This window comes from Arachis hypogaea, chromosome 13 (assembly GCF_003086295.3).
Source record: "Arachis hypogaea cultivar Tifrunner chromosome 13, arahy.Tifrunner.gnm2.J5K5, whole genome shotgun sequence".
Classification (NCBI taxonomy): domain Eukaryota; kingdom Viridiplantae; phylum Streptophyta; class Magnoliopsida; order Fabales; family Fabaceae; genus Arachis; species Arachis hypogaea.
The window spans coordinates 86,767,927-86,790,054 of NC_092048.1; the positions used below are offsets into that span (position 1 = coordinate 86,767,927).

Genomic DNA, 22,128 nt, shown 5'->3' on the forward strand with positions numbered 1-22,128 from the left:
TTTAAATCAATGCCAATCTTTTATATCTGTATTACTTTTGCATTGACATGAATTTATATTATCTCTCCTTCCCCACTCTCTTTCCCATTGTTGTACATTTTGTACCACTGGCATGCCATGGCTTCTATTGTTTTCTCACTTGCATGTTGTAGCTACCATGTAATTGAGACCCTAATTATTTGGCATTATCCCACCTATACTGTATTTATTTTCCTATCTTTATTTCTGAGTTACTCTTCTTCCCTTTTTCTTTCAGGATGGCCACCCAGAAGAGAACCGGAAGACGTTTACATGGAGAGACAGGCAAGTCAATCTGTACAATCTATAGAGAAAAGCATCAGTTGAAGCCACCCGTCCACTTGCACATCTTAGCATGCACCGAGGACGGTGCAATCTTTAAGTGTGGGGAGGTCGATACCGATCTCCATGGGTTAGTACCTTTCTGTTTCAACACCAATGTTTAAATTTTCTTTGTTAAATTAGTTATTGCATTTGCATATTTGTTTGATTTTATGCATTTAGTTACTACTTTGTTAAAGTAATAAAATTCTTTTAAGACCCTATCTTTGAAAAATTTTACTAATTTAAATTGAAAAAATTTTTATGTTAAAATTTGTTTGAAGTTGTATTTGGAACATGGTTTTTGAGCCAAAGAACACACAACCTGTGAGATTTTGAGCTTATTTACATGGTTACATTATTTAACCATAAAATTTTTATTCTTGTGTATTTTCTTCTCTATAATTGCAATCCTTGCTTTGTTCCATTCTATATGTCCATTATTTAGTATATTTACATGCTTGCATATGATTGAGGCCATTGTTTGATTTTAGCTCACTTATCCCAAATAAAGCCTACCCTTTAAATCACCCTTGTCAGCCACTTTGAGCCTTTTAATCCCCATTTGTTCTATATTTTACCACATCACTAGCCTTAAAGCAGAAAAATAATTAAATATCCCAATTGAATCTTTTGTTAGCTTAAGATAGAGATTGTGTAACAACTAAGTGTGAGAAAATTGTGGGAACTTGGGTTAATAAGGGAATGTATCATGTTTCTAATTTATTTGAATATTGGGAATTTGGGAACTACTCATGAAAAACCAAAATAGAAAAATAATGAAAAATCCATGTGCATTGATAAGTTATGTTTGCTTTTATGATTCAAAAAAAAAAAAGAAAAGAAAAGAAAACGAGAAAAAAAAATATATATATATATAAATAAATAAGGGGACAAAATTACCCCAATGTTGAGTTAATGAAAAAATCAATGCACATGTGATAAATTAAAAAGAAAAAGTTGATACATGAGTATGTGATGTAAAAGTGGGAATTTTGGGTAGCTAGGCATGAATTAGAATTATATAGAGTATATGTATGTTAGGTGAAAGTTTAGGTTAATTAAAGATTCAATTTATAGCTCACTTAGCCATACATATATCCTTACCTTTACCTCAGCCCCATTACAATCCTAAAAAGACCTCATGATGTTTGCATTGATATGCTAAATATTTGTTGATTGGTTAGATGAAGAACAAAGTTTAGAAAGCATGATTAGAGAAGAGTAGAGTGAATCACCCTAGACACTTGAGAGACTAGAGTGATATACACTACCAGTGAGGGTTCAACGCTTGATTCTATGTTCCCTGCTTTCATAAGCTGTCTTCTTACAAGTTTACTTGCTTTTTATTGTACAATTTGAATTAGTGGAAATTGGCTTGTATTTGTCTTGAAGAGCTTATTTACTTTTGACCAAGTAGGTAGAAACATTTTGCATTTAGTTGCATTCATAGGTTGCATTTCATGCATTCTACCATTCCTCTTCATTCCTTTATAGTTTCTCTTGAGCTTAGCATGAGGACATGCTAATGTTTAAGTGTGGGGAGGTTGATAAACCACTATTTTATAGTTTATCTTGTGCTCAATTGAATGGATTTTATCAACTCTTCACCCACTTATTCATACTATTTGCATGGTTTTATATTTGCCTTCCTAATTATGTGCTTTGATTGAAAACATGCTTCTTTGCCCTTAAGTTTCCTATGTTTAATCCTCTCCTATTACCATTAGATGCCTTGATATGTGTGTTAAGTGATCTCAGAGATTACAGGGCATGAATGGCTCAGAGGATAAAAAGGAAGTATGCAAAAGTGGAAGGAATACAATAAGTTGGAGAAATTGCTAAGCTATCCAACCTGACCTCTTCGCACTCAAACGGCTATAACTTTAGCTACAGAGGTCCAAACGACACGGTTCCAGTTGCGTTGGAAAGCTAACGTCCGGGGCTTCGATTTTATATATAATATGCCATAGTTTCCCAGATGCTAGGCGATGCGAATGCGTCACCCACGCGGCCGCATCGCAGTGGCAAAAATCAGCGTGTTTGAATTCGCAACCAGCGAATTCTGGGCTGTTTCTGACCCAGTTCTCGGCCCAAAAAACACAGATTAGAGGCTATAAAGTGGGGAAATTCATCCATACATAAACAGGCTTTCACATTCACAATTTTAGGAGTAGATGTAGTTTTTAGAGAGAGAGGTTCTCTCCTCTCTCTTAGGATTAGGATTTAGGACTTCTCTTAGTTTTAGGAGTGACTCTCAATCCCAGGTTCAATGTTCTTTTTATTTTTCCTAATTTAATTTATGAAATTCCATGTCAGATTTAAGTTCTTTTGTGAATGCAATTTGAGGTATTTCAGTTTAATATTACTTTCTTTTTTTTACATGATTATTGCTTCCCATATGAAGACATTCTTATTCCAGTAGATTTACTTTTCCCTTTTGGTTTTGGTTAAGAAATCAGTAACTCAGGAATTATCCAATTCAACAGCATAATTGATAATTGTTATCTTGCCAATTGAGTTGAACTTCAATAATTCCAATCTTTTCTTAGGAAATAAATAGGATTCGAAGATCAAACCAATTTATCCCTTGACTTTCCTTTGCTTTAGTAAAGGTCAACTAAGTGGAATTAAGATTCAACTTTCATTGTTATTGATAAGGATAACTAAGTCTGGACTTCCAATTTCTCATACCTTGCCCAAAAGTTTGCTTTACAGTATTTATTTATTTTTAATTGCCATTTAAATTATTTGTCATATTTGTTCCTCATTCTTGAAACCCCGAATTTACAATCTCCATAACCAATAATAAGAACATACTTCCCTGCAATTCCTTGAGAAGACGACCCGAGGTTTAAATACTCGGTTATCAATTTCAAAGGGGTTTGTTACTTGTGACAACCAAAACGTTTGTATGAAAGGACTTTTGAAGGTTTAGAAACTATACTTGCAACGAGGATTTATCCGCAAATTTCTAGACCACGCAAAAGTTCCTCTGATCATAAAGCTCTGCACTGAAAGAGATGGTTGGAACACTAAGTGTTGCACAGTTATCTCAGAGGGAGAGTTGGGGTGAGGAATTTTAAACAAGATGTGATCCTCTCCTAGTTGTAGGATCAGTTCTCCCTTAGCTACATCAATGATAGCATTGGTAGTGGCTAGAAAAGGTCTTACAAGGATGATGGATTCATCCTCATCTTCCCCAGTATCCAAGACTATGAAGTTTGCAGGGATGTAGTGGTCTTCAACCTTTACCGAGACATCCTCTACTAAGCCATATGGCTTCTTCATTGACTTGTCTGCTATCTCTAGTGAGATATTTGCAGCTTGTACCTCAAAGATTCCTAACTTCTCCATTACAGAGAGTGGCATGAGATTTATACTTGATCCTAGGTCACATAGAGCCTTCTCAAAAGTCATGGTGCCTATGGTGCAAGGAATCAGGAAGCATCCGGGATTTGGAAGCTTCTGAGGTAGTTTCTGCTGACCCAAAGCATTTAGTTCTTTGGAAAGCAGTGGAGGTTCTTCCTCCAAAGGCTTTGTACCAAATAGTTTAGCATTCAGTTTCATGAGAGCTCCTAGGTACCGAGCAACTTGCTCTTCCCTAGTGTCTTCATCCTTATCAGAGGATGAGTATTCATCAGAACTCATGCATTGCAGAAGTGCATGCAAAGGAACCTCTATAGTCTCTATATGACCCTTGGCTTCCTTTAGTTCTTGAATAGGGATTTTTTGAGTAGATATTGAGCACTCAGAGGGTGTGTATTTACTGGCGTTCAATGCCAGCTCTGATGGATTTTTGGGTGTTGTACGCCCATGCTGTATATCCTTACTGGCGTTAAACGCTAGTTCCCTTACCACTTTGGGCGTTGAACGCCCAGCAGGGATGTCTTGGCTAGCGTTCAACGCCAGCTTCCCTGTCTGTTGGGGCGTTGAACGCCCAGTGAGGGCTTCCTCACTGGCGTTCAGCACCAGAGTTCCTGCTTGTTTGGGCGTTGAACGCCCAGCCATTGTTCCCTGGCTGGCGTTCAACGCCAGCTCTGCTGCTAGGATGGGCGTTGAATGCCCAGTGAGAGGTTCTTCACTGGCGTTCAACGCCAGGCTTGTTGCCAGGTTGGGCGTTGAATGCCTAGTGAGGGCTTCCTTACTAGCGTTTAGCACCAACTCTTGTGCCAGGATGGGCGTTGAACGCCCAGTGGTATCTTCTTCACTGGCGTTCAATGCCTTCCCAGTCTCTCCAGATTCATCCTCAGCCTCATTGGTGATGGCCTTGCACTCTTCTCTTGGGTTTACTTCAGTGTTACCAGGAAGAGTGTCCGGAGGAGTCTCGGGGATCCTCTTGCTCAGTTGACCAACTTGTACCTCCAAATTTCTAATGGAGGACTTTGTTTCAGTTATGAAACTATGAGTGGTCTTAGAGAAGTTGGAGACTATAGTGACTAAGTCAGAAAGGCTCTGCTTAGGAGTCTCCATGATCCCTTGAGAAGATGGGAATGGTAGTCTGTTGTTGAACCTATTCTGGTTCCTTCCACCTTGATTATTATTGAAACCTTACTGAGGTTTCTGTATGTTGATCCTTCGATGAGAGGTTAGGATTATTCCTCCATGAAGGATTGTAGGTGTTTCTATAGGGTTCTCTCATATAATTTACCTCCTCCATGGTGGGTTGATCAGGATTATAGGCTTCTATTTCATAAGAAGTTTCCTGAGTGCTGTTAGCTGCAGCTTACATTCCAATCAAATGTTGAGAGATCATATTGACTTATTAGGTCAAGATCTTATTCTGGTGGATATTGTTATTTTGCCAACTCTTAGGCGTCTTTCTTTTCGGACCTTCCTCTTTGGTGGATGGTATACATTCAACACCAAACTTACGTTTGGTCTTAGGAGAAATTGAGTTCGTTTCGATATGTCGACATTATTGTGATTTAAGACATTAAACTCGATAAGATATGTCAACATTATCGTGATTGTTATAGTACTTAAATTCTTATCTTTTATAGCAATAAATCCTATTATAACATGCAAATGATCAAGTGATCTATGCTTAATAATTTCTCTCTTTTTTTCCTATTTCTTCCTTTCAAGAAAGTTAATGACATACAAGAAAATGCTTAATGGTAGAAATAGAAGAGTGTATGTTTTTCTTTGATAAAAGATTATCCATAAACTATCATTTTAGTAGTTTAAAAATTTTAATTTTGACGAAATATACTTTAAAGAAATAAATAATAACATTTTGATTTATGAGACTATTTCTATTTGACAAAATGCACCATATATATACGAGATGACATACTCTAAAAAATATTTAGAGATCAATTTTTTCAATAATTTTTTACAAATTTATTTAAAAAAATAAAATATTTTCATACTCAAAATTTGATAATTTTATGCTAAGTGAATATTTTAGTGATTTCTCTTATGAGTGAATAGCAAAATGAAAAATAAAATAATAAATATTCTGTAGATAAATTTTTTTTTATTTTTTTTATATATATCTTTTAAATAACTATAGAAATATTTTCATAAAAAAATTAATCAAATATATAACATATTTATCACTTATAAGAAAAATCACATTTTGTCGTATTCAAATAATTTGGGAGGCGGATGTGGTTGACATTGTATTTTTAACACTTTATCAAAAATTGAATCTCGTGCGTAGTTTTTTTTTTTTGTTTTTTTACGATATTTCCTAACCTAGTATGCATGTCAAAAACTAATGGATTATTGCATATTTAAAACGATCAGATTCATTAGACCATCTCTAGTAGAGAACTCATCCCAATTCTTGTTTATGGCCCACCTGTCATAAAAAGTAATTCCACATCAGTTTTTGCGTCATAAACAATAAATAGGAACTAACTTTAGTCCCTATTGTGGTCCCACTTAATTAATTAATAAAAATACTTAAAATTAATATAATTAATTTTTTCAATAATATTATTTAAATTTATAAATTTAAAAATAATTCATTATTAAAAGATATTAATATTAAATAAATTCATATATAATAATAATACACAATATATAATTCGAGATTATACTAATTTATAGTTTTGTGTTTACAACTGCTAATTTTAATAATATCATTAGCATTTTAAATTTTAAAAATAAAAATAACCAACTCAACTAAAAATTATTTTATAAGGTATAAAAATTAAATTTATTTTTTAATGTAAGTAAATTTAATTAATTATAATTTAATATAATAATATAAATAATATTCAATATTAATTATAATATAAATAATTAATTAAATAAAAATAATTTTTATTATAATTATTACTAATTTAATTATTATTTAATTATTTAATTATTTCAGATTTTATATTATTATTTTTTTATAATAACTTGCCAAATAACAAGTTGTTATTGGTTAATTTGAGTCCCTGCTTAGAGGGACTCCCTTACCTTAATCCTTGTGCGGGAACTCACTCCTTCTCTCCTTCAATGGTTAGAGTTCCTATATGTCAAAAAAAAGTCAAAGAGAAACTCACCATTGGAGGTGCTCTTAGTACTCTAATATTTATTTAAATAGACTAGTAAATAGTTTAATCTTTTGAGTAGTTTACTTGATATATTGCTAATTACTTAACTAGTCATAGATAACAATTATATGAATTCCGGTGTCAGATAATAAACAAAAAATAAATGGATCATTAAAATATGGAAAAGTATATGGAATTAAGAGGTGATTAGGCAAAAAGTAAATAATTTAACTAATTTATAATTATATTTAATTAATTTTATTTATTTTTAATTTATAATATTTGATATTAATTACTTCTCACCCCAAATTAAAATTTTGAATGATACGTTAGAGAAATAGGGACGAGGATCACAGAACTTCCAACAATCCCGATTCTTAGTATATAAAAAAATTTATAAAATATATAAAAGAACATTCATTTAGTATGAAAAAGAAATATTTTAATTAATGCCTAGTATAAGTACCCTCTTGGTTCCTAGCATTGTTGTTAAAATATTATGTTGTTCGCTATAACTTCGGCCAGTTTCACCAAGTATGCCTTGTATAGAGAAAAAAAAAAAGATAAAAAAAAAAAAGAAAAGAAGAAAAATCCACATGTCTACCCAATTTGTTTAATTTCTTTGATGTATGGGGTTATAATATGAGAAGGAGAAACCATTGATAATAATAAGAAATTATTGAATTCCCTTTGACCAAGTTTCATGGTTGAAAACCAAGTCAAAAGAGAAATATGCGAGAAGTCGAGAAAACAAATTGTGTGGTTTTAGTGATGAAGCTCTCAATATATGTATTGTACGTTGTTAGAAAAAGGAATATTGAATTCTTCAATTGGTTATCCCACAACGGTCATTTTTAAGTGCAATAATATGTCTTACTTCGGTCTCAACAAATTTACCTTTTTCACTATCTTGTTATTGTCCCATTTGTTGCTAACTTCAGCCAATGAGGCACACAAAGGAGAGTTATTGAATGCACAAACCACTTTGGTCGATCATGATGTTGGTGACCAAGCTAAATTATTAGAAGAGGAGAAGCCATCAATGGCTAAACACAGTCACTTCTTTAGTTACAATAGAAAGCTTGGTGAAGGCATTTCAACGGAAAAGAAAAAGAAGAAAAAATGGAAAAAGATGAAATCATCAGCAACTCAGATTGAAATGTCAATGTTCCATGCTGGCTCAATTTTTCTTGCATCTATTTTATTTGGTTTCCTTCTTGTTTGATTATTATATTTGTTATGTTAGTTTGTTTCATGCACTTCTCTGAAGATTGTTTTTGAAGAGTAGATACTAGAAAGAAACGAATTATGTGTAGGATACAATAATTAGCTCGAATAGTCAAAAGTTATTTTGTCTAGTGGTAACTAATTATCGCTAGAATAATTGTATAATTTTAGATATAATAAATATATAATTATGAATATTATATACATTAAATTATAGATACTAAATTAAATAAAATAAATTTAGTTATTTTTTTTCTACTATTGTTTTAAAATATACATATATTGATTCATTGTATATTTAAATTCATAAACATCATTATTAAATTAAAAAATGCTACTTGTATAATAAAATTTAGTTTTTGGTCAATCTTTAATATTATTTAATTATTTTTTAATTAAAATATATTCTTATTTTTTAGATACACATTGGTAATTAAGATTAATTTAAATTTTAAATTTTAAAATTTCTCTAACTTCCTACTCACTTCAAAGATCAGAGTTAATTTCTTCTTTTATATTCCTATTCTCACCAACAATTAGATATCCAAAACTAACATTCATCACGCCACCCTTAGCCAATCCGTTAGCCTAAAACTCGTAGTTCACTTTCCGAACTCTTCTCCTCCTCAAGCTTCTCCAGCGTAAGAGGACCCAGCTTCGTGAGGTCGATGCGGTGAAAGTCTCTTCAAGTCAATTCAAAGACAAGATGCTCTATTTTTTTCAGTAAATATACTAATTTAAAATTATATTTTATTATGATTATTATTATTATTTATCCCATTGTTTATGTGATTATCTATCTTTTATTTTTTAATTATTTTATTCTAGTATGTTAAAAAGTATCAAGATCAACATCTTTAATTATTATGTTTAAAAATAAACATAATAATTTATTTTATTTAATTGGAACTAGGTTGATCTTATTTGAATTTAATAATAGAGTTGGTACAAAAAAAGTAATTCATACTTAATTTGTTTGATTAAAGATACACAAAAAATTAAAAATTTAAATAAAAAGATGTAGATGGTATGTTCATAAATTTTTTTTTTCAATTATAACACATCTAAAAATATGATGTTATATATAAATTATTTTTGAAACATATCCAAAATTTAAAAGTTTAAGTAAGAAGATGTAGATGGTATGTTCATATTTTTTTTTTCAATTATAACCCATCTAAAAATATAATGTTATATATAAATTATTTTTGAAACACATACAAAATTTAAAAGTTTAAGTAAGAAGATGCAGATGGTATGTTTATTAAATTTTTTTCTAATTATAACACATCTAAAAATATGATGTTATATATAAATTATTTTTGAAACACATCCAAAATCATAAATTCTAGCATTTAAATATAAATGCTAAAAATATAATTAATCTCTTTTATGATTGTAATATTATTTTATTATTAGTTAGATTTATTCGTTACTTATTTGAACATTAACATTTTTTAAAATTATTAAAATCAATAATTAAGTTAAATGTGGGTTTTCAATGTGCACCGCTGAGTTTTCGACGTGAGCCTTAGGATTTTGGATGGAGTAAATGTGACTTCTCTGCTTCTATGAGTGTTTTGTATGTGCTTAGTTAATAATTAGATGGTTTAAAGTTTATTTTAGAATTTTAAAATCAAAATTTTGAATTTTGAATAATTTATTTTTTAGATGTGTATTTAAATTATAATGTATTAATAATTAAATATATTAAATCTGAAACAGAAATTTAAAATTTAAATTTAAAATTTCAGTTTTATTTAGTTTATATTTTAAATGAGTATTTAATTTTAAAAAGACACTAAATCTATTCATAATTTTTAGATGTGTTTGTTTTATTTTTTTTTAAATTATTGTAATAAAAAGTTGAATATTGTACTATTTTTAAAGGATAACTAGTTGAACTGATATATAAAACACAAAACATGTAAAAAAAAAACTTGCAAAACCATTTTCAATTTGTTATTAAATGACTTTTAAAATTTAAAGTAAAGGACATTTTCGTTCCTAACCTTTTTTTTCGCGGACATTTTTGTCCCTGACCATTGAAAAATATTTTTAAGTCCCTAACGTTCTTAAAAGTTGGACGGATCAGTCCCTCCGTCCAAATGCCTCCGTTAAACCCAATGAAAAAAGCTGACGTGGTTTCCGTAATGCTTGTCACGCACGCGTACGCGTGGGTCACGCAAACGCGTTGTATGACAAACTTCTCACTCACGCGTACGCGTACGTGTCGCCATAAATTCTGCACTTCACTATACATTTTCCACTTTACATACTTTTTTCCATTTCTTTCAAACCATTATCGCCTTCGAAACTTTAAATCACTCAAACAAACATATTAAGGTATCGAATGCGAGAAAAGTAAATTAAATTTAGCAATTTAGGGTGTGTTTGGCTTAGCGTTTAAAGCATTAAACGTAGGTTTAGTTGTTTTGAAAGTTTCACTCTTTAGTATGGCTATTTTTTCTTCTTCTGAACATAAAGGTGACTCTATTCTTCAACCCAAGTTTAGCCAGAGCTAAAAATGATAGTTTTTGCGTTTACATTTTTACGTTAAATTGAAATTTATTTTCTATCTCTCAATTTTGTCCTTTGTTCATATGATTAATTTTGTTGCTTTTTTTTATAATATTTTTTCTCTAATACTCTCTCATCGATATTATTATTCTTTATGAAATTCTTATTTTTTTGTTTATATACATTTTTTACCTATTATTTTTTTGTATAGAATAATAACAGTAAAATTATAGCGTACTAAAAAAGAGTACTAAGAGTACTAAAAATATCTATATAAAAATATTATAAAAATCTTTTAGATTTATTTCCATCATTGTCAAGATAAATATTTAATTTTTATTATTTTTAGTACACTCTCTTATAATTGTAATTTTCGTGTACTATATTTTAGTGTAATTTATTTATAATATAAATTATGATCTCATTAAAAAAGACAAATTAAATAAAAAAATTAATCACAGGTAATAATATAATCATAAACGTTGGATACCAAAATAATATTAAGAATAAGATTATTGAGAGTACTGGAATAAGAGTATGATATAAAAGAATACTAAATTAAAAGTATGCAAAGTGAAAAATTCATGGTGAAGTGGAGAATTCATGGCGACGCATACGCGTGGGTCACGCGTACGCGTGAGGGGAAAATTTGTCATACGACACGTACGCGTGGGACTCAGGCGTACGCGTGATAAGCATTACGGGAGTTACGTCAGCTTTTTCCGTTGGGTTTAACGGAGGCATTTGGACGGAGAGACTGAAGACGTCAAGAACTTAAAAATATTTTTCAATTGTCAAGAACGAAAATGTCCGCGAAAAAAAAGTACGAAAATGTCCTTTAGTCTAAAATTTAAAAGAGAAACTTCGCGCGTGTAAAAGTACTTCAAATTTCTCGATTTCAAAAATCATAAAATGAGACAATGTATTGTATTCTTTTTTTGGACATTAGACAATGTTTCGTTGGACAAAACGACTGAGTCCTTGGCTTGGGCTTTCCCTCTCTCCTATCGATCATTGCCTCATAAATGCTTCCTGGAGAAGTTAAAAAAGGGCCCTTACTTTTCCGTTACATTTGCTTTAATTTCCAGATTGACATCATTGATGTGCTTTGGTAAGCAATTATTTTGTAAGTGAAAAAAACGAAAACAAAAATGAAAACAAAATAAAACCTTAAAAAAAACTGATAAAGATAATAAGGATGTGAATACCAAAAAAAAAAAAAAAAGATAATAAGGATGTGAAATATTTCATAACAAATTTGAAATATATATATTGTATGTACTGTCATGATTAAGAAAGGGAACAATTTATAATTTTATATGTATCAAATAATACATGACCACGGACAAGATAATTGATAGTTGCAACTTGCAACAGATACTAAAACTAAATTTATGATCTATTCGATCCATATATAAGTACAACAAATAACAATCTCTCCAAAAAAAAAAACCCACAAATAACAAGCATGATTACAGAGAGGAAGACACGAATAAATGAATGAGCAATATGTAAATTGCAAAGACATTTATGTAATTTTGTACTAGGCCAGCAGGAAGAAACCAATTAACAGCGAAGTACAAAGAATTAAGCTAGCTTGAGACACAGATGATCGAACCCTGATGGCTGAAGATTTTTTCCCAGTGCCGCGTGTTCCCATCCCGCCTCCTCTTCTTCTGGCGCCAAGTACTGCAAGCTTTCTGTTGTTGTTGAAAAAGAGGCTCGCCCTATGGTATGGAAACAGGGTCTTGTGTTGGCTAATAACTTGAGTTGTTTGTGAATCTAAGGTTGCAGCATCATGTTCCCCAAGAGCTTTATGGGTCATTAAGAAGAGAGTGAGAAGAGAAGCACACAGAATCCTTCTTCTATCGATCATCATACTGACGCAAACTAAATGCTTAGTGTTGAGTAAAGCAATTAAGAATCAACAGAAAGACAGGAATCGATATGCAGAGTCGTGGGGTTGGAGGATTATCATTTATCAATCGTGTTGGATCTAGATTCTAGACTTAGTCCTCACATGTGGTGGTAGTTGTTGTAGTGGGATCAGGTTAACACATCACGGCCTAACTTTTTGTTTTTAAAATAATTGAAGCGGTTCATTTTTTTTTAATTATTGCAAAAGATTTGATATAATGGCTTAATATTGGAAGTGAGGGTGTTTTGTAAAATTCTGGCGGCAGTACAATAGTAGATTCTGGCCGACACATTTATGAAGACAATATGCAAAGGGCGGATTCTATTTTTTTAATATTTATATAATAATATGCAGAAGGCGTATTGTGTTATTTAATATTAAAGTGACAATACACAGTTTGCGTATTATCAATACACAGATTGCAAATTGTAAAAACACAGACTATGTATTGTAAATTCACAGATTGCGTATTGTCGTTTTCTAAATAAAAAATTATAATTGAAGTCTATAAAAGGAGGAACGGTATTAGGTTGATTGAGTGTGAGAGTGTTTTATTTTTTTGAGAATGTAAGAGTATAAAAATGGAGAGAGGTATTAGTTTGAAAATATATTATAATGGTCAAATCTTTTCCCAAACATCTGAGGGTGTGAGTTTTGTTTGTGAGAATCCACGTGATATTGTTATTCCTTTTGCAATAACATATGATGAATTTAAGAGTATACTTTGTCAATGTGGTGATAATCAAGTATTAAAGGGAGTCGTAAATATTTTTTATAGACAACCTGTTTTAGTGTTTGGTGGTTTCGTTCAGTTTCAAATAATGCATGTGGTTGACGAAGGAAGTATGTAATGGATGTTTTCGATCTACCAACAAACACAGGCACAAGTGTCCGTTCTCGAGTTGTATGTTGAGTTTGAAGAATTAGTTGAGGTTGATTTACCGGAGGCTAACATCGACTGGACAGTTTAAAACACTGAAAGCGAAGAGGAATTTGAGGGCACTTACCATATTGTTGGTCCAACTGAAGAAGTGGGTGAAGATGATATAATAGTTGAGTCTAACGTAGCAGATATGGCAAATACACTGGCGAGCCAACATCCATCTAGAGAGCCTTTTTTTCTTAGTGCTTTGGATGTAGACGCTATGAATGCACCAGAATTTTCTGAGTATATCAATTCAAGTAAGTAGTTATTATTATTATTATTATTATTATTGAATCGTAAAGCAATAGTTAGAATTATTTCTTGTTGTTATTGTTGTAGATCTTGTTGTTGTTACGAAAAGTGAATTTGTTGTTGGCATGAAATTTAGTTCTAGAGAGACTGTTATTGCAGCAATTAAAGATTATACCATTTTCAGGGGAGTGGATTACCGGGTGTGTGAATTTGAACCAACCACTTTTTATGCTAAGTGTGTACAATACGGCACAAGTTGCGACTGGCTTATTAGGGCTAGTCTTATTAAGAGAAAGTTTTGTTGGGTTATAAGACGATACAATGGTAGTCACACATGTACCAGAACTAGAATTTCTCAATATCATGCCAAGCTAAATTCAAACATGATTGTAGAGGTGATAAAGCCATTGGTTGAAGCTGATCCATCTTTGAAAGTGAAATCTGTGATTGCTGAAGTACAGTCAAAATTCAATTATACGACAAGTTACCGCAAAGCATGGCTCGCCAAGCAAAAGGCAATTGCGAACCTTTTTGGTGGTTGGAAAGCTTCTTATGAAGCTTTGCCATCATGGTTTGAAGCAATGGTACAAAAAGATTCATCAGCAGCAGTCGAGATCGAAATTGCACCAGCATACCAAGGGGATGAGGTAGTCCAGGATGTTAGGATACTGACGTGGGTATTTTGGAGCTTTTATCCTTGCATCAGAGCATTTAGAAGCTGCAAGTCAATCGTACAGGTAGATGGGACATATCTGTATGAAATATAAAGTAGCTCTATTAGTTGCAGTTTCTCAGGATGGCAATGGTAATATTGTGCCTCTTGCATTTGCCGAAGTTAAGGGTGAGACTTCTGACGCATGGCACTTCTTTCTTACTCATTTGCGCACACATGTGGTGACTCGAGATGGTGTTGGGCTTATCTCTGATCGTCACGACTCTATTACCTCAGCAATACCTCATAGTAATGGATCATGGGAACCTCCAAGAGCTATCCGAATGTTTTGTGTTAGGCACATAGCATCCAACTTTTTGAGAAATTTCAAGGCACCGTATTTACAGAAGCTGATAGTCAACATGGGAACCTCTAGGCTCAGTGTACGGTTGTGTTTATGGGTACTGGTATAGGTGCATGATGGGTTGTGACTGTGGCTGTGGCTGTGGAACATAACCAGTTAAACGCAGGTGAGCTCCATATTCGTCATTATACCATTGCATATACGCTTCAGATGCTTGATAGTGCACTACAGGATCACCAACCAGAACGGAGGTCAAACATTTTTTCCATCTCATAATGTATGCATAATGCTCATCTCTCTAATCTTTGTTCTTTGGTCCAGTCAGGACCACGTTGTGAGCTTCTGCAAGCATCATAGGTTCACTAGGAACTTCTTGCTGTAAACCAAATTGTCTTTTGACCCTACCTGATGCATGTCATTCAATGCACTCAAATGATATCAGTAGCACAGTTGCACTCCATGTTAAGCGATGTTGCAAGATTTCATTAGGAACTACAATGTTTCCCATACGTTCATGGCTGTACGGGTTCCACACAAACTACAAGCGCATAACAAAACGAACATATAAACATAACTACAAAACAATGCACAATAATAATAAAACTAATAAATGTAATAAAAAAACTTACCCCATCTGCAGAAATATCATCTGTTAACTGCCTAATATGCGAGATGGTCCACTTTTTGTAGCCATGAAATTGCGAGCACCAAGAAATCCAACTAAAATAAAATGAAACTATATTATACTAAATCGATATATTTAAATAATATATTTGAACAATACATACTAAATAATTCATAGTAACATGTTATATTAAGATTAGTAACTTTACCTGCACGCAAGCGGAAAGCTTGGTTGCGATCGCACAGGTGCTAGGAACGATAATCATTCCCAAGCCCATACACAAAGCAGTGCCAATGGACCATCCACATCTTTACAATTATAATGGAATGCTCGACATAATGTCCTATACAAATGTGCCAGGCAAGCGGAACCCCAACTAAAGTCCCTAATCTTAGCAAAATTACGGAGTAGAGGCAAGAACTTTCAGTGGACTGTCATTCCAGACTTGTCACAAAATAAATTTGTGTCGAACAACAATAATATATGAATCTTTACGTACATTTGTCTTCCCAGGGCGGTATCTAACTGCATGCACCGCTTTAGGGTGCGAAGCCATGCAAGTTTGACACCACTTCCTTTGTGATCAGCTGCAGTAGGTATTGTCGCAAATTGTATCATGAATTCATTTTCGAGGCTACTACTACTGCTATCTGTAAATCCTGACACCGGTAAACCATCCGTGGGGAGTCCAAAAATTATTGCAACATCTTCCAAGATAATCATGCATTCACTGTGTGGAAGGTGGAATGTGTGAGTTTCGGGTGCCACCGCTCAATCAAGGCATTGATAAGTCCATTGTGCAAAGTGAGTCTTCCTAGTATCTGAGATATGTGATAAAATCTACTATCCCGTAACTCGATTTCAATTCGGGGATCATACACATCTTGGTGGAGATATTTTGATCCCAAATCTCTTGAATTCTGAAACAAATTGAAAAATACAATGAGTATCAACAACAACAACAACAACAACAACAACAACAACAACAACAACAACAACAACAACAATAATAATAATAAATGAACAAAGATAAAAAATAATTACATATGGTGGACGATCAAGATATTCAACAATATGATCTTCAGAACGCGTAATGTCACGATTCACGAACTTTATTCTGCGTTTATTTTTTCCTGAAAAAAATATATTATATAAACTTTATTACATCTGAATTTAAACATTCATATTTAAATTAAATTTGAATTTAAAAAATTAACTCTTATTTAAATTTATTACATTTAGATATTTATAAAAAATATCAAATATGTTTAATATTTTAAAATATATTTAAATTCAAAAGTATTTGAAATCAAACATAAGTATATATTCAAATATATATTAATTCAAACTTAGATGTATAGTTAAATTAAAAACATGTTTAATTTATATCTAAATTCAAATTATAAATATATATTTATTCAAATTTAAATAAATACCGGAAACCAAAATGTAATTAAAGACATTTAAATATGTATTTTTATGTATTTAAATTTTATTTAAATTTAAATTTAAATATTTAATTAAAACCAAAATATATTTAAAGTCAGATTTGAAGTCAGATTTAAATATAGATTTAAATTTAAAATATATTTAAATTTAAATTTAAATTTATAATTAAAACCAAAGTAAATTTAAAGTCAAATTTAAATACATATTTAATTTAAAATATATTTAAATTTAAATTTAATTTTATAAACAAACTTGAAATATAGTAACGTCAAATTTACTTATATATATTCGAAATATATTTAAATTCAAATATCAATATAAAATTAAAACTGAAATATATTTAAATATCTATTTAAATTTGAAATTTTTAAAATATAAATTAAAATCACAATTATATTTTATTTTTAAATTTAAATAACTTAAATAAAAAATTCTATTTAAATTTAAAATATATTTAATACTAATCACTAATTAACATCATCATCATTCATCTAAATATATAATAAAGGTATAATTTTTACTTATGTATTTTTTTATTACTAATAAATAAATACTATTCAATTTAAATAACAACTATATATATTATTATCACATTATTTCTATTTCAGATTAAAAAAATGTACAATTAGTACTAATTATATTAGTAATATTAAAATAACTTACTTGTTAATTTTTGAAGAAAAAAAAAGGCTTGGCAAATAAAGATAGAAGTCTCATGCAGGAGGAAGTATGGAAGGATAGAACTAAGGAAGCATTGAAGAGTAGAAAGAAAGAAAACTGAGTGTGTGAAACTGTGGTTGTGTCTCTGTGAGTGTATGCAAATTGGAGAAGCTCTGTGCAAATTGGAGAGAGAGAGAGATATATAGTAATTATTCACCTTATTCACGAGCTTGCAGGGATTCGACGCGTGTTGACCATGCACACAATACGCGTTTTGCGTATTGTGCTTCCTGAAGAACACGCCCCCATACCCCCGTTAAACACCATTTTTTCTAATATCTTTGTAAATCTCACTTTCTTCATCAATAATGAAATAAAAAACCCGCTATTTGGACGCCAAACGAGTTTGATTTTTGACAAAATTTGCCAAAATTTTATTGATCTTTTGGTACATACGAGGTTTTTTTAAAATTTATTATTTTTAGCCAATAGTTAGTTATTAATATTTAAAAATATAAGTTAAAATATGTTGTCGGATTACTAGATTAAAAAAATTGGGTTGATAAATAAAAGTGATGGTCGAAAACAATAAATTATTATAACAATATTTTTCTTTTTTTATATAGCCTATTTATATTAGAATATTTCGAATGTCAAAATAATAGTTTACTTTATTCCTTTTATGAAAAATAACTTTTGGTCCTTATTATGAAATATTTATTTTTTAGTTCTGATCTTTATATATTTTTTTATGTAATCATATTAAATGTATATTAAAATAAGTCATCAAAATCAGATATCAGTATAAAATATATGTTAGAATATAAAATATATTAAAAATAAGTTAAATAATATATATATTTATACACAAATATATAGTGACTAATTTTAATCTACAAATAATATTTTTTATTTAATTTATATCACTAATTCATTCTATTAATTACTAATATGATATGTTAAATACTAACATAATAAAATAAAATATTAATGTGATAATATATGACATAACGGCAAGGTTCTGAAAATCGGACCGGACCAGCCAGTTCAATTAGGTTAATTGGAAACTGGTCACTTGGCCGGTCCGGTTGACCTTCAGAACCATCCTGCAAAAAATTGATGAAAAATCGGTTGAACCGGTGGTTAGCCAGTGAACCGGTCGAACTGACCAGATTTTTTATTGCACTGGTTTTTTATTTTTGGTCTGAAACTGTGTCGTTTTGACGCGTAGAAAAAAAAAAGCAAAATGAAAACCCATTACTAAACGTCTGAACCCACATAGCCCCAACCCCTTTTGTTCAGTCCCTCACCTCACCACACCTTAACCCTATTTTCCTCTTCCATTCTTCCTCCAACTCCAACGAAGAGCAGCCGCCACCCAGCCACCATCACCGCTATCCACTCCTCATCGTGGGTCGTCGGTGCTTCTCTCCTCCTTGCCTTGCTCCTCATCGTTTCTAGCTGTCATCTCTTCTCTGCTTCCGGTCAGTCTTTCTGTTGCTGCCTCTTTGCTTCGCACCGTGTCTCGTCGTCGTTGCAAATGTTGCTTCTCCTTGCCGTTGTCGCCTCTCAAATATTTGCTTGGAGTTGTGGGTGTCGCAGTCTCCGTTGTGGTCGTCATCCTCGTCATTTTCGAGCCCCCTCTCTCTCTTTGTCTTTCTGTCCAAGCTGAATTTCTTTCCTCCCTCGCCGTCACTTCCCTTCCTCCCTCGTTGCCGGTAACCACTGCTACTTCAATTTATGATGTTGCTAATTTTCTAAAATAATGGTTGATTTGAACAAGGTTCTGAAAATCAGACCAGACAGACCGGTTCAACTGGGTTAATCAGGAATCTGTCACCTGGCTGGTCCGGTTGACCCTCAGAACCATCTTGCAAAAAAAATTATGTCGTCCATACTTAACATAACAGAATAACAAAAAAATTAAATATTTTTAACTTTATTAGAACAAAAGTATACTTAAAATTTTAAATGGATTAAACTTAAAAAAAAATACTTTATAGAAGTCAAAAACTCATTTGATCCTTTTTTAAGTGTCTAAATGATAAATAAAATCATTAATCAACAGTTAAACATAAAATAAAAATATGAAAAATTAGAGTCGCCCACTTTGAGAATTTGGGATAAATTAAATCAATTCAATGACTAGTGAAGATGAGATAGTTGATTTAATTGGTAATTTTGTTATGGGTTTACAAGACGAAGACTTAGGTTTCTGAAGTATTATGGATGGACTAGTTGGGTAAATTGGTGGAGTACTATATTGGTTATAAAATTGAGAACTATGAGACTTAGGTTTCTGAAGTATTATGGATGGACTAGTCGTGTTATTTTTTCCTTCTAAATATATTTATTATATACGCTTTAGAACTGTCATGACACATTATTATCCTTTGCTTTGCGGCATGAGATAAGGCTTATGGTGATAGGGTGTTACATATGGCTTCGTACTCTACTTGATTGTTAGAGGCTGGAAACTCAAATTTTAAGGATAGTTCTGTGCGAGTTTCTTTTTTATTCTCTAAAATGATTCTGCTCCACTACTAGCTTTATTGGATGGTCCATCCACATATAACTTCCAAGTTGTTGGACTTTCGTGGATGTCAGTGTATTCAGCCACAAAGTCGATCAGATATTGGGATTTGATTGCTGCCCAAGTTTCATACTTTAAGTCAAACTCTAATAACTCTATTGCCCATTGTAGAATCTGGTCTGTAGTATCTGTTTTTTGTAAGATGTGCTTCATAGGATAGTTAGTTTGGACCTTTATAGTATGGGCTTGAATATAAGGTTGGAGTCTTTTGGAAGTGATAACAAGGGCATATGCGAACTTTTCTATCTTTTGATAGTTTAGCTCTACCCCCTGTTGAGCCTTGCTGACAAAATAGATTGGTTATTGTCTCATATTCTCAGACTAAAGCTAAGGTTGTGGCTCTATTTGCAACTGTTAAGTACAAGACGAGCTTTTCCCCTGGAATAGGTCAGTGAGTATTGAGAATAGGGGTAGAGACTTCAAAGCTGATTTTACTCAGAAATTTTTTGAAGTCTTGAAAGGCATATTCACATTCTTGAGTTCACTCAAATTGGCTTCCTTTCTTGAGTATTGAGAACAGGGGTAGAGACTTCAAAGCTGATCTTACCAAGAATTTGGATAAGGTTACCAACCTTCCATGTAATTGTTGGACTTCTTTGAGACAGGTCGGGCTTTTCATTTCCAATATTGCCCTGTATTTGTCCGGGTTGGCTTCAATACCCTTTGAGGTGAGCATAAAGCCTAAGAACTTCCCATCTTCCACTATGAAGGTACATTTTGAGGGATTTTAATCTCATCCCATACTTTTTTATTGTGCTGAATACTTTGGTTAAGTCAAACAAGATATCAGCCTCTTCTTTAGTCTTGACAAGCATGTCATCCACGTATACTTCTGTTTACTTTCCAATGTGAGGTGAGAACACCTTGTTCATTAATCGTTGATACGTGACTCCCACATTCTTTAATTCAAAAGGCATAATCACATAATAACAATTAGCCTTTGGAGTGATGAAAGAGGTCTTCCCTTAGTCCGGCTTGTACACCGAGATTTCATTGTAACCATGAAGGAAAGGTACTTATATCTTGAAGCTGAATCAACCAAGGCATCAATGCTTGGGAGGGGATATGGATCCTTGGAACAAGCTTTGTCGACGTCAGTGTAATCAACACACATCCTCCATTTTCTGTTGCTTTTTCACAAGGACCACATTAGCCAATCACAAAGGGTATTTTACCTCCCTTAAGAATCCGGCTTCTAGTAAAGCTTGACCTTATTCTTCTACAACTTATGCTCTTTCAGGGCCGAGCTCCCATCGCTTTTGTTGAACAAGGCAGAAGCATGGGTAAACGGCGAGCTTGTGACACAGGAGGTCAGGGTTTATCAGGCATATCGGAGGCTTTCCAGGTGAAGAGATCGAAGTTTCTTTGTAAGAGCTCAACAAGACTTGCCTTTAATTTTTTTCCAAGTTGGCCCCCTATGCTTATTGTCTTTTCTGCCTGATTTCCAATTTGAATATTTTCGACCTTTCCTTTGGGTCGTGGACGTAGTTCTTCCCGTGCTCGGATACCACCGAGCTCAATAGTGTTGACTTTCTTACCTTTTGAATTGCCCCTTAGGTTGAGACTTTCATTGTAACACTTTCTTGCTAACTTTTGATCTCCTTTTATAGTGGCAATTCCCTCTACAGTTGGAAATATCATACATAGATGAGGTGTAAAAATGACTGCAGCTAGTTGGTTTAAGATAGTCCAAACTATGAAGGCATTGTAAGTTGATGTCATGTCGACCACAATATAGTCAATGCTTAAGGTTATTGATTTCATGCCCTTACCACCAAAAGTGGTATATAACGAGATGAAACCAAGAGGTTGGATCGGCGTATCTCTTAATCCAAAAAGGTTGTTTGGATAAGCCTTCAGTTCCTTTTCTTCTAACCCAAACTTATCAAAAGCGGGTTTGAATAATATGTCAGCTGCGCTTCCCTAATCTACCAAAGTTCTATGGAGGTTTGCATTAGCAAGGATCTTTGTGATTACCACAGGGTTGTTGATGAGAGGAACTTTTGCGTGGTCTAGAAATTTGCGGATAAATCCTCGTTGCAAGTATAGTTTCTAAACCTTCAAAAGTCCTTTCATACAAACGTTTTGGGTGTCACAAGTAACAAACCCC

General features: G+C 32.4%; 1 protein-coding gene across 1 annotated transcript; it reads left to right on the forward strand.

Moving 5' to 3' along the window:
* Positions 1–13,571: 13,571 nt before the first annotated feature.
* On the forward strand, positions 13,572–14,967 carry LOC112735092 (uncharacterized). Its single transcript, XM_025784662.1, has 4 exons — positions 13,572–13,680; positions 13,763–14,352; positions 14,471–14,794; positions 14,902–14,967. The coding sequence occupies exons 1-4, from the start codon at positions 13,572–13,574 to the stop codon at positions 14,965–14,967; spliced, it is 1,089 nt and encodes a 362-aa protein (XP_025640447.1).
* Positions 14,968–22,128: the final 7,161 nt, after the last annotated feature.